An 18529-nucleotide genomic window follows, 5' to 3' on the forward strand; every position below is an offset into this window, starting at 1 on the left:
AAAACCATGCCTTTCAGACTCTTCAAAATTATGCAGTTCGCATTATCACGAAGAAAGCTAGAAGAGAGCATATCTCTGACAGCCGGTGAGATCTCCATTGGCTACCTGTGGCCTCTGGGCTGGAATTTAAGGTTGCCTCTCTAGCCCTTAGATCTTTATATGGTACTGCTCCAGTCTATATTAAAGAACTGGTGTCCTTTTAAGAGCCACCAAGGGAGATGTGCTCCTCTGCCTTGGCGCTGGTCAACATCCCTTATTTCGCTCTCTCCAGGCAAATCCTTCCCTTTCAAGGCCGCCAAAATCTGGAATGCCTTGCCTTTTGGAGGTCAGGCTGGTAAAGGAATAGAATACCTTTAGCCGGAGATTCAAAACTGTCCTTTTCAACTAACGCTCTCTACAGCCATGCCTCTCTGAAATGGAACCTGCTCTGCTTCTGACTCTCTTGCCCATGTTGGTCACCTGTCCTGTCTTTCTTTTTTGTTGCGGTTTCCTGTGTTTGCGCGCCCTGATGCCTGCAGGCTTCGGCGCCTAACAAATAAATAAATAAAAATAAATAAAATTGAGCCCTGGGGAATGCTGCTGGTAGTGCGGTGGTGCAGGAGACAGGGCCCAGTTACACGTGGGAAGGGACAGTTGGTTAGGAAGGTGGTCAACCAATCCAGTGCCCGGTCCATGATACAGAGGGTATTGCAGAGCTGTTTTGAGGATGGAATGGTTGACAAGGTCAAAGGCTGAGGAGTGATCAAGGAGAATGGCAGGAGAGTTGGAGTCGAGTTTCAAGCAGGTCTTCACAGCTGTTCAGGAGAGCACTTTGTGCCTCTGGATGCCCGAAATCCAGACTGATGGTCATGGGGGACAACCAGCAAGTTCAGTGTGATGGATCAGTTGGGGCAAGACCAACTTGCTCAGTAAGGGTTAGTAGAGATGGGTCATAGCCTGGCAGGGAGGATCAGAAGATGGCTTTTTATGAGCGGGTGCACAAGGGAGTGCCCGAGGGATAGAAGGAAAGAACCAGTGGCAAAGGAGTGGTTAAGAAATCAGCTAGGGCCGGAGAGAGGAGATATTGTCCTTAATAGTTCTGGACAGGCAAGGGGGGGGGGGGGGCACCTATTTGGATGAAACCTTCATAGAGCAGACAACTTTAGGTGCAATGGGCAAGGGAGGCAAGAGGGCAGGAGGGAGTAATGATGGGGGTAGAGGAGAGCGAGTACAGGGTGTCCTGTGTTTTAGATGTGAAATTGGAGGACAATGCAGTGCAGAGAGTCTGGGAAGGAGGGGGAGAGGTAGGGACTGCAGTTGGATTGGCGAGTTCCGTGCAGATTTTGAAAAGTTCACCTGTGTTTGTGGCTCATGAGATGCAGGCTTGAATATGGGCCCTCTTCTTGGAGCGGATGGAGAAACTGTATTGCCCTTGGAGCAGGCGACAGGCCAGTTTGTCAGCAGATGTGCCTGAGATCTGCCCCTTCCATTCAGCAACTTTGTACTTGTGTTTCAGAGAAGCTAGATCAGAGTCATAACAACCATTACGCTTGGAGGCAGGCTTCAGGCATATACTCACGACCAGGGCAAGGATGGGATGTCGAGGGTATTCGAGATGGAGATGGAGAGGTGAAGGTTAGCAAGGACTGAGTCAGTGGGAGAGTCAAAAGCAGGGCTTGGAGTTAGGGGCGGGGGGGGGGGGAAGGTGGCGGCACAAGCAGTGACTGACACTCACTTGAAGGACTGCAAAAGAGGCTGGGAGTTCGCTCTGCATGGGCCCCAAGCGGGAGGAAAGAATGGTCAGACCAGGAGAGGGGGGGTTAGTGAGCAGGTTAGGGATAGGGATGTCCGCAGAGATGAAGGCATCGAAAGTGTGTCAAGCTGAGTGGGTCAGACCGAAAGGAAGAATGGTAAGGAAGAGGCAGTCGCAAAGGTCACGGAAGAGTTAAGTGGATGCTTAAGGAGATTCGTGGAGGAGGAAGAGGACCAGGAGGAGGAGGAAGACTAAGAGGACCAAGAGGAGGACCAAGCCTACAGACAAGGCATTCAAAGAGTAGGATTGAGTAGGTATGATGGAAGCAGGGACCCATTCAGAGCCACTCCACCTCCAGACTGGTTGCGCCTGGGTTTGGAGAGGAGCTTGTAGCCCTCGGGAGGGAGTGTCAAGCGCAGTGACTGAGCTGGCATTGAACCACATCTCAGTAAGGGTGAGGACATCAAGGTCAAATTCTTCAAGAAGGAGACCGATGTCAGAGGAGTTTTTGACAGCAGCACAAGCATTCAGGGTAGCTAAGTGGAGCTGGTGACCACTTGAAAGTTTTCAGAGGGGTACAGGGGCGTGGTACTCTCGTCAGTGGTGGTGAAAAGGTTGAAGGAAGGAGAAGGGAGGAAGTTAATGAGACGGCAGGTGCCGATCAAGGAGTAGATTAGGTTGAGAACCCTGGGCTGTGACGGTGCCATTGAGATAGATATTAATGATGCACCTAGAGGATGAGAAGTGTGCCAAGAGTACATCCCATCTAGTAAGGGTGAATACACTTGCACACCAGAGTAAGTATAATTCAGTAAAGTTTAAACAAGAATTAAACACAAAAATCAACGTTATGTTAGAAAGTTCAAGGTGCGGGGGAGAAAAACTCAGCCTTGGTATCTAGGCTGGATGTATATAAAGAACAAGAAAGGAATCCAATGAGGATAGCTACGTCCACTGCACACTTTCTATGAGGCCAGAGATGGCCTAATGGAGGTTAAATAGAAGGTTTTTAACAATTACAATCACTTGAAGTCCCATTTGTAAACCGTTTCAAATAAAGTATTCGATAGGTTCGAGTTTATAAAAAACAATTTTTGCTTTTTATTTTGTATCTTGGTAGGCCCAACGCGTTTCGAGTTATAAACACACTTCATCAGGGGCAGCATATTCAACAAATAATTTCTACAAAAAAGAAAGATTCCATACAACAATATATTAGCATTTGTTTAAAGCACCATTTGTAATGCAGATAAATCATGATAGGCAAAAGAATATGTATATATATTTTTAGTATAAACATCCTGTCATCCGTTTTCATTAGTGATCGAGAATTTTACTCGACACAAGAAGAGCAGATACTAGTATGAAGAGTCATTCGTGAACATTAAAGTTATTGTTTCAACACAAAAAGGTAGCAAGGCGAGTCCTACCCCTATTCCCAGTGGTGGGGGTGGACCTAAAGAGTGTTTTGTGTAATCAGAAGGTATGGAAAAACCCCTTTCAAAGATGGTTAGAAGATTAGTGCACAAGTTCAAAATGGCTTCCAGTCTAAGAGAGGAAGATTTGCAAGTCCAAAAGTTAGAAAAAAAGTTAGCAAAAAGGAGAAAGAGTTTACACGAGGTGCCCTATAGAGATACTTACTCAATGTGAGCCGGTAGAGGTGAGGAGCGTCCAGTTGCGGTCAGGAACCGCGGCTGAATGGAGTGGAAAACGCACGGCCGTGTATTTATGTGTCATAGCCATGACGTCGCTCGCGCATGCGCGAGTTGCGCCGGGTTGTTGCATGACATCACTCGCGCATGCGCGAATAGAATGTAAACAATGGGATTTCGGATGTAAGTACCGAATTCTAAAAGAAAAGATGGAATTGCTTTTTAAGAGGTGTACTGTGAAATGAGCATCTTGAGCAAAGGTAAAAAATGGAGTGAGAGGTTGTAATGAGGATCCACAGTTGTAAAAATGTGGCAAGAAAAGTGTCTTAGACTGGAAGAAAACTGAGCCTGCACTAGATTTTCTGTAAGACGACCAGAGCCTCTCTGTCAGTCTTCCACTTCTGACCACTTTTATCCATCAGCATTTTCTTCACACTGGATATGTGGGTAAGATAATTACTTCCTTCTCATCAATATGCTGCGCATCCCCCCATTCCTTATAACATGCACGCCATTTTTAACTTGTGCACTAATCTTCTAACCATCTTTGAAAGGGGTTTTTCCCCATACCTTCTTATTACATAACACTCTTTAGGTCCAACCCGCACTGGGAATAGGGGTAGGACTCGCCTTGCTACCCTTTTGTGTTGAAACAATAACTTTAATGTTCACGACTGACTCTTCATACTAGTATCTGCTCTTCTTGTGTTGAGTAAAATTCTGGGTCACTAATGAAAACAGATGACAGGATGTTTATACTAAAAATATATATACATAAAAAAGAGAGACATATTATTCATTTGCCTATCATGATTTATCTGCATTACAAATGGTGCTTTAAACAAATGCTGATATATTGTTGTATGGAATCTTTCTTTTTTGTAGAAATTATTTGTTGAACATGCTGCCCCTGATGAAGAGTGTTTATAACTCGAAACGCGTTGGGCCTACCAAGATACAAAATAAAAAGCAAAACTTGTTTTTTATAAACTCGAACCTACTATCAAATTCTTTATTTGAAACTGTTTACAAATGGGACTTCAAGTGATTGTAATTGTTAAAAACCTACTATTTAACCTCCATTAGGCCATCTCTGGCCTCATAGAAAGTGTGCAGGGGACGTAGCTATCCTCATTGGATTCCTTTCTTGTTCTTTACTTCCCATCTAGTACCACCATTAATGGGTGAAGCGGAAAAAGGGGAGATGGTTGAGACCAAACGGAGAGTCCATAGGTCTGGGAAGGGGACAGAAAAGAGGATGTTGGTGGTAGTCTACCTGAAGGGAGTGTTGGAAAGTACCTAATTAACTTTAGTCTGACACTGACGGCTGTTTAGAAATGCTAGTTACTCCCCCATACAAGTTGAGAAGCACCATGATAGAACATGCTCATTCATTTCATCTAGGTACCAATAAGCCTAGAAGGGGAATTGGTGGGAGGGCCAGGCTGGTGGCTCTACATGGATAATGAGGTGGAGGCCACTCTGGAAAGATTCCTTGGATGCATAATCCATGATAAATGCTAATGAGCGAGGCAAGCGGCAAACAATTGGGCTGGATTTCAAAGGCCCATTGGAAACCTTGCAACCAAAACACTATGGCATTTCAATAGATTATTTCGCCAAATGGACAGAAGCCATATTTGTATCAGACATAACGATCAACACAGTGATCAAAGCTCTCAAAATGCTCTTCCAAACGGAGGGGTTGCCGAGAGGGATGGTAGCCGACAATGAAGTCCAACTTACATCCTTAGAAACTTAAAGTCCTTTGAAATATAAACAATTCAGGGATATTGATTGTTCTTTTGTACACCTCAAACAGGGTATTGGACCTGCCTGTTATCTACAGTTCTGATATCACACAGAACAAAGGACAGGTATACAGATCCTTTTTTTACTTATTTCAATTTAAACTGTTGGTGTTCTTTCACTCACCCTGGTAGGAAGAACACTTTGCCCCTCCGTGATGTAGTGGCCCTAGGTTGCGCTGGTGTAACGCCTATCTAAAAGGGGATAGAAGGAATCTCACCCTACTAGTACAATGAAGTGATTGTATAAAAACCATAAAAGCACAATCGGGAATGTATATCCTGTGTGTGAGACGAAGAGGACAGGCAGTTCATGTGGGAATTGCTTATAACTGGTAAAGTACTGAGTTTTTTATTCACCTTCCGAGAGGTGTGCTTGTCTTTTCCATTCAATAGATTGCATAAAACAGTATGAAAGAGGTATTGCCTCTCTAGAGCAGTGTTGGCCACGGTATTTAATGAGACCTTTGACATACACATCAGACAAGTGAATGCGGCTTTACATCGCCCACAAGCTAACAGATAGGTCAAGAGACCAAACGGGTTCATAAAAGCGGCAATTTCATTTAGCCACATCCTTTTGTTATGGATCCTTACAGTGCCTCCATGGAAGCAATGGCACCACAGAGACTAACTCCCAATGCCACCACTGCACATGTTAAGAAGAAGAAGTGCAACGTCCATATTGGTATCTCCATGGCTTTCCAGAATACAAGAAGATGAAACATCAGGCATGAGAAATATTGTATGGAGAATTCTGAAAAAAGACCGAATGAAAGCATGGTATGGCAAACGTGTGCTCTGCAAAGAGATGGGATAGAAGATTGGGACCCAGGTAAAATACAGTCACAGGATGCATGTTCAGTCAACCGATGATTCGGGTAGAAAGGAATAAACTAAGCACACAAGATGGCAAGAAATGGTCCTTGGAAAAGAGGAGCTGTGTTTGCCATGAGAATGAAGAATAGTCAAGCTGGTGAATTCATGAGGGAGATTGACTATGGACAGAATGCAAAGAAAGAACAGCAGCAAAACACTGGCGCTGAAGGTCAGAAAGACATAATAACTGAAGATAGGAGTTAAAACGCTGACATGAATATGTCACTATGGCAAGTGGAAGTGTGCATAGGAGGTTGATAACAAAAGTGAATTGACACGGAGATCAGAAGCATGTGACCATACTCATCCTTCTCTCCTCCCTGCATCCACAATGGACCGGACCGTCCGGCGCATTGCTTCATTTTTACATGGCCATCTTCCACCCTCAGGCCTGCTGTGTGCTTTGGGGTAAGAAATTAGAATTTACGACCAACTTTCTCATTTTGTGCGCTGACTTGTTTTCTGGGCTAATTAATTTTTAATTGTTTCAACAGCGCATTTCCCTCTCTGGGGTCGCCACTTGTGCTGTTGTGCACTCTCATGTACTTGGCCTTTAAAGATGGCCGGATTCTGATGCCATTTAAAATGTGCTTGTTCCCGAGTTTGGGCCAGCCCCTGCCCCCTATCCAATTGGTTGCATTGGCCTTCTTCAGCCAATTGGAGCAACCGGGAGGCGGGAGCTGGCCCAGACAAACACGACCCCCCAATGTAGGCCCCGTCTACCCCTGTCCACCACAGTACGGCACTAGCCAGCCCCATGCCCCCCGCCAGTGTCCATGTTAGCACTGCCCCCCCCGCCAGTGTCCATGGTACCCCTGCCCCCGCCAGTGTCGTCATGTCCACCCACTGTCTCCATGTCCCCCTGCCAGTGCCTAATCCCACCACCACTCCCTGCCCCCTGTTGTGTCCCTTTGCCCCTTGTGTTCTCTTGCCCCCTCTCTCCCCTTCTTGCCTTTACGCCCTGTAACCCCCCCTTTTTCTCCTTCTCCTTCTCCCTCACCTCCTTCCCTTTCTTTCCTTCCCTCTGTCAATTTCCAGCACTACCCCAGTTGCTGTCAGGCGTAATTCATAGCTGCCTTTCTTTGCAGCAGTTTTGCCCCTCCCCCTCTAAACTATATCTTAGCACCTACTCTTATCGGTCCCGTGACCTCTGATAACAGCTTGTCTGGCCCCCCTTCCCTTCTTGTTTTCGCCTCCCACTACCCCCCCCCCAGCACTATCTTGAACAGTCGTTGACCTTTAATGGATAGTCGCTTGTTTTGTTCATCTCCTTACCCCTGATCTCCTCTCCCCTTCACCTCCCCCCTCCTTTTGTCACTCTTGCACTGCAACAATTGCCATCAGGCATGGTAATGTTACTGCTAGTTGTCTCCTTCCTTCCTCCCTCTCCCTTATTGTTTCATACACTTGTACTATCTGTTATGATTTGATCGTTATTTTCACATTCTGAACTGTTACAAGGACTTGTAAGAATGTAACTGTATTCTCCCAAGTCCCCTCCCTCCTAGAAGCGCTTTGAAACACATTGTGTGTAGGCGCTATACAAATAATCCATCAGTCCCTGCAGAAGAAAGAAGAAACCAGTTAAATATGATTTGTAGTGGGGTGACCCCTGCCATTCTTTTTCAAGAGAAAGGGGTAGGTGGAGCGAGATGTCTCGCAAGCTTATGCAACGCACATGGCGAGAGCCATGGAGAGGAAGACGGCCTTAGAGAACACGGAGGGAGCGGACACTGCTCATGACTCCAGCACAATAAGGCGATACAATTCAAAAAGGCAATCAAGATTAATATGATTGCATTGAAAATAAACCACATAACTATCCACACAAGTAATTTCCTTTATTTAGCCACAACAACCAGCTTTTTAAAAAGAAAAAATATTTTTTGTGAAGGTGGAAATCCAGAAGTATCTGATTGCCCTATCATTTGAATCTGATGCTTTAACGGTATAGAGTTTGCTTGTTTGAACTCCTTGCCTCATAGGTGGGTACAGTGGAGTGGTTGATTCCACTCCTATTACCTTGGAAGCAAAGGTGATACTCTACCCCTGGGCTCAATAAACTGTTTGCAGAGAGAGGATGCTGGACCACCTCCTGATTTGATTTGTATATTTACATAGCACAGATCCGTTGGCACCCAGCAAAGAATTACATCTGGGCCCAGGTGGTATGAGGACCAGGAAGCCAGATTTATCAGGAACTATTTAAAGGGAAAGGTCTTCAGGTTTTTCCTAAATTCACACTAGTATTACATTTCCTGGAGGTTGTGGCAAGGAATTCCAAACTTGAGGACCTGCACAGGAAAAACCACCAGAAGGTGTCCTGAGGATCGTAGGCAGCGATCTGGGTGATGAGCAAAGATCTTGGAGGATATATATATATATATATTTATTTTATATGGGCAGTCCCTTGGAGACATTTAAAAATTAGACAACGGGTTTTAAACAAAACCCTTTGCTCTACTGGTAACAAAAGGAGGTTTCTCTGAAACAGAGATGAGCGAACGTCTGTGCAGTGAGTAGATGGACCTGCCTAACGGCTGCATTTTGAGCAACCTGCAGACGTTGGCTTTGACCTTTTTTGGAATTCCCATTAACAGGGCATTAACAATAATCTAATCTGGAATGTACTAATGCGCCAACTATCAATGGGTGATCTTTATTTGAGATAAGTGGTAGCAAAGGTTTTAATCATTTTAAGGTGGTAGTAAACTGATTTTACAATTTCATTTACCTGTAGGTTACAGCTTAGATTTGCCTGCCACTTACATCCAAGGTTCTTTACCTCGGATGAAAATTATGTTGGGACTTCAAAGTGCAGGACAGGACATATGCTGTGAGATTTTAGTCAGTTTTGTCTTGGATCCTAACATTATGACCTCAGTTTTAGTTGGGCTTAGTTGGACCTTATTAGCCAGCATCCAACTTTTTATTTTATTGGCATAGGACAGCATTCTGTCCATTGCTCACACAGTTCTTTTATCCGGACATGGATCTGCATAGGAGTGATGGTGCAGTTCAAATTCTGAGGAAAAAGTCCAACAAGGGACAGATATAAATGTTCTACAACAATGGGGAAAGGGAGGAACCCTGGGGCACTCCCCGTTTAACTGAACTCCATTTTGGCCATTATTCTAATTTGTCTAAGGCACCCGATTTAGCCTTTAATATGTATTTATAACACTACTTTCTTGACCCTGTTAGCAATGGCACGCTTCCCCAGTGTAGCAAGGGCACATAGCAAGGGTGTCTGCTGTTGGGGGTCTCTGGGTGCCCCCACGCGTGCCCGTGAGCCCCTCCACCCACAGACTCAGACTGGACACGTCTGTGTGCTTCGGGCTCCCCGGTCGCTCTGACGCGGCCGGGAACGCCCCGTTTATTTAAGACGCACGCGGCGACGTGCAACGTCACGTCGCCGCGTGCGCGTCTCCCTCACGGGGCAACGCCACACTCCTCCTTTTTCCGGGAGGAACAACAACAACAGACACTTCCAAAAATTGCACTGCACACAACATAACAATTACAAACTCAGAGCCCATGCCCCTTTAATGTCAGCCTCCCGGTTCCCCTTACTCCGGCACACAGTCAATCGGCCCCAGGACATAGTCTCCGAGATAGGCAGGTCTCCCTCGCCCAGCCCTCTGGGGGTACCTCCCGCCTACCTCAGCCGCAGGAGTCCCAGCTGCTCCAGTGCCTCGTTCCGGCGACCCCACGAGTTCCCCCCGGGGGGTATCTTCATCCGGGAGGACAGTCTCATCCGGGTCAGGCGGGAGTTCAGCTCGAGAGTCCCCCAGTTTCTTAAAGAAGCTCACATTCCGAGTGACAGCCGACTTCCCGTCCGAGGCCGTTACCATCGATCCCTTTACTGCCACCACGTCCAGCGGCTCCGGTTCATATGGGAGCGAGAGTTTTCCGTGGGGATGCCGATTCCTGATCAGCACTTCGTCGCCCGGTTCCAGCCGCTGCGGACGAAGACCCCGCCGTATGTTCTCTTGATGTGTCCTTGCCTGTCGCTCCGCTTCCACCCGTTGGTCATCTATTACGCCGGGTTCCTTTTCATGTACCTCCGGGAGGAGACCTCGGGGGCACCTTCGGAACAGGACTTCAGCCGGGGCCACCCCCGTTGAGGCGTGTGGGGTGGTGCGGTACACTTTCAAGAACTGGTAAAGCGCCCGCTGGAGGGGCTGGCCCTGTCCCTGGGCAATCCGGAATGTTTTGTTCACTGTCCTCATCAGCCTCTCCGCGTCCCCGTTCGCACGGGGCCAGAGCGGGGACACCTTCCGGTGCGCCACTCCACAGCTCTCCAGAAATTCCGAGAACCTAGCGCTCTGGAATGGGGACCCATTGTCTGAGCACAGAGTCACTGGAAACCCATGGGTGGCAAAGATTTTCTCCACAGCGCCCACCACGTGCTCAAATGCCACCGACTCGACAAATTCCACCTCAGGGTATCGGGAGTATTCGTCCACAATGGCCAGGAAGTGAGTGCCTATGGCCGTGGATCCGAAGTCCGCATGTACGACCTCCCACGGCCGGGGTCCCACGTGGCATTACTTCGATTTCAGGCTCCCGCTGGACTGGGGAGGCCGCCTGGCACCACACACAGGCCGCTACGAAGTCGTCCACTTTTTTTTCTAGCTCGGGAAACCACACCTTCAGCCTCAGTCTCGCCTTCGTCTTGGCGGCCCCTTGGTGCCCCTGGTGTGCCAGGTTGATGACTTCATGGATCTTGGAGCCCGGCACCACCAGGCGATCGCCCCGCAGCAGCAGGCCCGACTCCGTGAAGGACAGTTCGTCCTTCACCTTCCAGAGTTGCTCGAGGGTCACTTTAGCTTCTTGAGTGCGCCCTGCCACCAATTCCAGCACGGACTTCCAGGACCCCGACCGCATCGAGCTCCTCAAGATGCGGAAGCACTCGTCGTTGGCCGCAGCACTCTCCAGTTCGGGTAGCGGCATTGCGTTGGGGGTGGCACCCTCTACCACCATCCTGACGTGGTCATCGGCTTCCTCAGCACACGAGTCTTGTGCGGGTCCTCCACCGCCCACCGGGTGCCTGGACAGGTAGTCAGCCGCATTGTTGGTACCCGGCCGGTAGATCAGGGTGACGCTATACTCCAGAAGGGCCAACATCCACCTCTCGATTCTGGCTGGTGGTTTTGAAGATGATCCGGCCATGATCGGAAGCAGCGGCTTGTGGTCCGTTACCACTGTCACGGGTCTCCCCAGCACATAAAGCCGAAAATGCCGACAGCCCCACACGACAGCCAGGGCCTCGCGTTCGATCTGCGAGTATCTCTGTTCGGTCTCGGAGAGGGCTTTGCTGGCATATGCCACTGGCCTTACCCCCCCATCTCTGCCCACTTGGGTGAGCACAGCACCGAGGCCAAACGGGCTGGCGTCCACCACAATCTCGGACTCCAGGGCGGGGTCAAAAAAAGCCACGGTATCATCTGCTGTCAGGGCGCCTTTGATGTCCTCGAACGCCGACTGTTCCAACGGGCCCCACTGCCAGGTGGTATCCTTTTTCGTCAGGGCCCTCAGAGGCTTCGACCTCGAGGCGAGATTCCCGATGAAGCGCCCACAGTATGTTACCATACCCAGGAAGCTCCGCACATCTGACGCCGACTCAGGGGGGCGCGCGGTCCTGATGTCCTGGACCTTCCTGGGGTCCGGAGATACACCGCCCTCCTTGAAGATGAAACCGAAGAACTCAATGGTCGGGCGGAGGAACTCGCACTTGTCCTTGTGGAGAGTGAGCCCCAGCGACTGCAGCCTCTCGAGGGTCTTGGCCAGACGTTTCAGATGTTCAAGTTCCGTCCTGGCAAAGACCAGAATGTCGTCACTAATGTTTAGGACGCCCTCCAGATCTGCGAGAGCGCCTCGGATCAAGTTCTGAAATACCTCGGCTGCTGACGACACTCCGAAACTCAGCCGCTTATATCGGTAGAGCCCCCTGTGGGTAGTGAAGGTTGTAATGTATCGGGACTCTGGGTGGAGGACAACTTGGTGGTATCCCGCTCGTAAGTCCAACTTAGAGAAGAACCGGGCCCCCTGCACTTCAGCAATGATGTCATCGATTGTCGGGGTCAGGTGTCGTTCTCTCCTGATGGCCTTGTTGGGCAGCCTCATGTCCACACAGATCCGGACGGAGTCCGGCTGTTTTGGTTTCCTCGCCACTACGATAGGGGATACCCATGGAGTGGGGCCCTCCACCTTTTCGATTATATCTAGGTTCACCAGGTTGTCTAGTTCCCTGTCCACCTGGTCCCTTAGATGAAACGGGATCCGCCTGTGTTTCAGAGCCACGGGCTGCACCGACTCATCAATGTGGAGCCTCACGGGGTCACCCTTCATTCTCCCAATCCCTTTAAAGATGTCAGCATATTTGTCCAGCAGATCGTTGATGTCCTCTAAGTAGACTGAGTATGCGAAGCTCACTATGCCAAGAGCCTCCGCTGCCGCACAACGCAACAGGGTGTTGCTGCTCACCGGAGTCACGTAGAAGCGGGCCTTGATCTCCGACCCGTCATGCTCCACCTTGGCGACAAACGCACCGTCCAGCGGCAGGGGCTCCCGCCCGCCAAATGCAAAAATGCGGGCTCTCGGCGTCGCCAGCCTCGGGGGTGGGTTGAGCGCGGCATAATGTCCTCTCGCCATTACGTTGACTGAGGCCCCCGTGTCGACCAGCACCGGGACCGGCGAGCAGTTCACCTCCACGACGCATCTCGGCTGTCTCCTGCTCCTCCCCTTGAGGACTTCCATGCTGGAGACGAAGAAGATATTCTCCTCATCCTCTTCCTCCGCTTCTTCCGCCGGCGTCTCCTCTCCCGCCTGTTCCACCTGAGCTACATTGGGCGGGCGGTTTTGGCGAGGGGTCCACAGACGGGGTTGTCCCCTCGGAATCAGTACAGGCAGGGTCGCCCTGCACACCCTCGAGGTGGTCGGGCACCCCACAGCGTCCGCAGATCTTTCCTATTGCCATGCACTCAGACGAGTGGGGGAGGTCATAGCCGCACTTCTGGCATGACTCCACTGGCTTACCAGTTCTGTCTCTGGGAGCCCCACCGGGCCTTCGCACCCCTCTGCCGCCTCGCCAGACAGCGCACACCTTTTCCGGCCTCGCTGCGCGGGATCCGGCCTCCATCTTGTTGGCACGGGCCTCCGCCACCTCATGGCACCGCCCGAGCTCCAGGATTCTGGGCTGGGTGAGTCCGGGCTCTCTCAGGACCTGTCACCTCAGCTTGCCAGACGAACATGCCTGGATTAGCATTGTCCTCATCATATCCTCCGCATCCCCCCACGCACACCCTTGGGATAGGCGGCGCAGGCGGCCATAGAAGGTATCGAGCGTTTCATCCTCTTGTCTGGCCGAGAGCATGACGAACCTCTCATAGTCCACGTTGGCAAGGGGAATGAAATGCGCGAGGAGGGCGGCTTTGGCTTGGTCATATGAGTTGTCCACCGGAGTTAACGACTCAAATATCTCCTGTACAGCTGCTCCGGCCGAATACAGCATCGTAGCCACCTTGCTGTCATTGTCCGTGACCTGGGCGGCCCGAAAGTACATGTCCAGCCGTCCAATCCATCTTCTCCATCGGGGGCCCAGGCTGGACGGAGGACCCGTAGCGTCAAACTCCGGAATGGGCTGCAAGGCCGCTTGCGCCCTGGCTTGGGCCATGGCCATGGCCAGGGGTGGTGGTGGTTGGTTCGGGGGAAGAGCGGCACCAACCGTGGGTGTAGGCAGCCCAGACGTCGCAGGATGTGGGGTTGGCTGTGGGGGCTTCTGTTGAAACAAATCTGCCAGGCTTTCGTCCTGCGAATCCTCCGATGCTGTGGCAGTCGCACCCTCCAGGGCGCCGAAATCACTCATGGGCCCAAGCGCACAGGCACCCTCGTACTAGTCCTGAGGGCCGCAACTTGCACCATTCCCCACACTGCCACCACCCTCGTGATGATGAAAGGGTTAAAGAGGCTACCTTGAGGCGTCTCGTTCCAACGTGGATCTCAGGAGCGGGCATGCCATCACCCACGTGATGATGAAGGGGTTGAAGAAGGTCCTTGAACCAAATGTTCCAAAAATTGAGCTTCAAAAATGGAGTGGGCTGAGAAGGCCCAGCCACCTCAGTCCATCTTCCAGCTACCACACGACGTTACAGACTGAAAATTGGCTAAAACATCAAAATTCAGGCATGGGCCTGCGGGTTAGGCTGCCCGCAGTCAGCAAATCCAAAAATTGGGCTTGGATGGCCTTCCGACTCCAAACCGGAGCTTTCGGAAGTTTCTCAGCCACGTGCGCAAGATGGCCGCCAGCCGCGTGTATGGTCCGCGGCCACAGCGTGAGACGAAGACATCCGCGGATGTTTCGTCATCGAAGAAAAAATTGTCCGGGATCGCTCTCACCGCCGGGCCCGGGCATCCAACACTCGTCGCCACTGTTGGGGGTCTCTGGGTGCCCCCACACGTGCCCGTGAGCCCCTCCACCCACAGACTCAGACTGGACACGTCTGTGTGCTTCGGGCTCCCCGGTCGCTCTGACGCGGCCGGGAACGCCCCGTTTATTTAAGACGCACGCGGCGACGTGTCACGTCACGTCGCCGCGTGCGCGTCTCCCTCACGGGGCAACGCCACATCTGCAATGCATTTCCTGATTGGGTCCGGCCGCCGAGTTGGGTAATATTGCTTTCTTGCCGTTCACACGTGCCGTTTTGAGGCGCTTGTACGAATGGTGTCTCGTTTGAAGATATTCCTTTGATGTGATGCAGCATTCCATGCAGCATAATAAAGTCACTAAGAAAAGATGTCTGCCATGTGGTAAGTGAATGCGGGCTGTAAACGGAGCCCCATTTCACTTTTCATGGCAGCCAGTGCTGTAAAATGTTGGGACGGGCCGACAATGGCTATGATGATTTTAAGTTAAAAGATTTTGGTTGCGTTTGTCGTGAGTGGGATGACCGCACAAGGTGGCGCTGTGTGCTCAGTGAAGCAGTAGCAAGAGAATGCAGGCTTGTACTAGTTAATAAAGGCCTGGTTCTTCACCTGATTGGCTAAGCAGGGTGCCAGTTTGCTCTAACCTTGTGCCAATTAGTCTATTGTGTATGAAAATTATACATGTGAAATTGTTGATCTGATAAAAATGTATTTGAGTTTATTTTACAGATTGATTTTGAATGAGGAATTGGGTATTTATAGCACTTACATACGGTGCTATGTAAAAACTGATCAAGCTTTATTCACTTGCACACTTTAATTTGCTTTTTGCTCTGCAACACAGGAGTTTGGGGATCATTTTGATGATGAAATTGAATTTACACCACCTGCGGAGGATACACCACCTACTCAGTCACCTGCAGAAGTCTTCACTCTTTCTGTTCCAACTGTTTCTTTTCCCGCTCCAAATCCGTTTCAACTACCTCAAGGTACTGTATGTTAACCCACCCAGTTCAAAACAAAATAATCGATTGACTATTAATAGCCTTGATGCAGTATATCGGGGTTCGAAATTGAGATTTGGTGACCGGGAGCTAAAACCAGCTCATGGGTGTTGGCTTCATCATGTAGGCAGGAGCTGCTACAGGGGAACCAGGCGCTACCATAAATGCTCCTTTAACATTTTGTCAGTTTTGTAGGAACCATTTTATTGAAATGTGTATTAGATGTGTTCTAATTATTTTTTATTAACATTCTCAAATATTCAGTTAATGTCGCATTCCATATTTGGAAGACACCAGTTGGTTCTAGGATCCAAAAGTAGCTCCTGGTAGCTGTTGGTTTCAAGCTAACCAGACTCTATGTTAGAAGCAGGAGCTAAATAGCTCTGAGCTTCCCTCCGTTTTGGACCCTGGGTATATGGTTTGTTTACGGTAGGACTATGTGCACATGTTTTACCACAAACAAATTCTGTCATTGCAATGTTTAAATGTTCAGAGATGAGTTAATTGTGTGGGGGCTTACTAGTTCATGTACGCACTTCCAGATCATAATGCGTAGTTAGTTTTTTTAATTCTTTAACGCTTCAATCTGTGACAACTCCACTTCCCGAGGCACCAGTGGTCCAGGGATGAATCCGTTTCGAAACCATCTATCAGCCCCACACCTCTAGTACACCAGAAGTGATCCGAACAGATTGGAAACACAAGTAAATTATAAAACTCCTTGTCCAATTTTTTGGTGACGTGGACGGAACGGCAGGCTTATCTCCAAGGTCGTGGATTGTTAGTTAGTTGCAACAAAGCGGAAATGCAATTATTACCCAATGATAAAAGGGACTGTCCAGTCAAGGTTGTATGAAAATAACTACATTATTATTATTATTACAACAGACAGTTCTTGCACACTACCAAATACAACCAACCCTGTAAAGAAGCACAGAGGACAGTTTCACGAAGGAAAGGGATGCACTCTGGATGCTGACTGGAGGGTGGTCGGTAAAGCAATCTGTTTCCTGTTCAAGGTTATTTGGTTTCAGCACCAAGGGAGCAAGCGGTCGTTAATGTCACTAGGGGCATTCGGAGAAGGACAAGGGGGACAGAACCACAATGTACTTTGTGCATTAGATCTTGATGCTGAACAGTGTCAAGTCTGTTCCGGGACGCTTTGCAGCTCCTGCGACAGAGTGCAAGATGGGAGACAGCTGCAGGTATCAGGCAGTTTGGCAAGCGAGGCTGGACGGATGGGTGCAGCCTGGCCTACATGGCGGCTTGGGGGCAAGATTCGTTCTCCGTGCTGGTTGGTGGATCTGGAGCGCTGGTGGAGGCGTCTCGGGCGGTTTTAGTGACTGCAGCGTGACAGTCGGTGGTGCAGCCGATTGCGGTTCGAGGGCTCGACTGCTTCAAATTTCCTTAAAAGATGGACGCTTGTCGATGCTTGTCCTGGCACTCTTCTATGGCAAGTCCCTCTTCACCACGTAACGGGTTGCCTCAAGAAGTCATAAAATGTGATCCTGTATGCACCTTCATATTTTGGAACTGTCAACTGCTTTCTACGATGAGCCCTCTTTTGAACGTTAAAAAAATCTGTAACAGCCACACTAAAGAATCAAAATCTTATCAAATTGCTCACAACTACTCTACAGTAAAGGCTAAATATTTTGATATGATCACCAGCTTCAGGAGCTTCAACCTACCTGCAGTTCTGCACTAACATTCATTATAAATTAGTTGACGAACAGCATCCAGCAATCTTCCGATTTCTGAATATGTCAGACGTTCGCACATAATGGGCAATTCATTCATGCTACTTATTTTGGCTTCCACAATACTGTGTTTAGGTTAGTTAAGGTTTTGCAAAATGTAAATTCTTGAAAGTCCAAATTTGAATTTGATTCATCTTTTACTAAAGGTGCACTGTGAAGTTTTTCACGTATCTACACCCCCCATTTTTTTCAGAATTTGTAAAAGGCCACTTTTGGAGATTATTCAATTGCATCGGATACATCAGGGTCTGCAACCTGTGTCATACCAAATCTTGTGCCGAACATTGCAGACACCTCAGCTACACTATCAGCATTGTGCTGACAACATCCAGTTATTGACTATGTGGAAGGAGCAACGTCAAGGCCTATGGTCTCCAAGCCCATTACTAAATCTGTGGGTTCCTAGGCAACCAGAGTGGATGAGGGCAAACTGCCAATTTATAAATGGTTCATCTATTGTGTTACTGCAAATCTGCTTAAATGTATAATTACATTTGCCCTTTGGATGGAACAAAACCACTACCACAACCAGTCAACCAAGTAAGGCACCTTTCTGGATTTATTCTGTAACGTACTGACAGTTGACGTTTATGTAGTCCTGTTTAGTTAATGCAATGGCTACTTTTTCGTTTGTACCATTTCTATCTACCTAGAAGTATGACAGAGATAAATATGTAGGGCCCTCCAACTAGACTTTTGTAGCGGCTCCATTACATATTTTGCATCATGTAAGCCCCCAAAATTGTAGTTATAAATCATGAAAGTAACCCAAAACTTGATAAACCCTTCTCCTGCAAAAACCTACACTCTACTTCCAGTTAACAGTTGTATATACTTTGCGTAGTGCACAAAGCAGGTATATTCCAAAAATAGCAGCAAGCCATTGGATCTACTTTAAAAAAGGAGGACCTTGCAGAACATCAAACTGTCATAATTTGGTGTTGGGTAAGAATTCAAAGGTATTCAGACAAGATCCCCTGCAAAGCACAAAAAGCATACAGAAGCAAGGGCATTCTGGCTGAAAGAAAAACGTCCTTTCGGCTCCAAATGCATACTAAATCAAGGTAGGACCCAAAGTGCAGAGCAGACCGAACTCTGAATTGAGATAACAAATGTCTTTGTTTTTAGTTCTTAACCTTTACAAAACATCTATAATATACGTATACAATATCTCATAAATGCATGAATTTCTCAACAATCAAGGTAAAATAACATCCTTTCATTATACAACCTTAATTACATACATACACTGTGCTAAAAAGCACTC

General features: G+C 48.6%; 1 protein-coding gene across 1 annotated transcript in view; it reads left to right on the plus strand.

Annotated features, from left to right (window-relative positions):
• LMTK2 (lemur tyrosine kinase 2) overlaps nt 1–18529 on the plus strand; it is a 471403-nt gene that overhangs the window by 103611 nt on the left and 349263 nt on the right. The window contains exon 3 of the mRNA XM_069645647.1: nt 15343–15487. Within this exon, the coding sequence (XP_069501748.1) occupies nt 15343–15487 (145 nt within the window). The remainder of the gene's footprint in view (nt 1–15342; nt 15488–18529) is intronic.

This window comes from Ambystoma mexicanum, chromosome 2p (genome assembly GCF_040938575.1).
Source record: "Ambystoma mexicanum isolate Mex_15411 chromosome 2p, UKY_AmexF1_1, whole genome shotgun sequence".
In the NCBI taxonomy this organism is placed as follows: Eukaryota; Metazoa; Chordata; class Amphibia; order Caudata; family Ambystomatidae; genus Ambystoma; species Ambystoma mexicanum.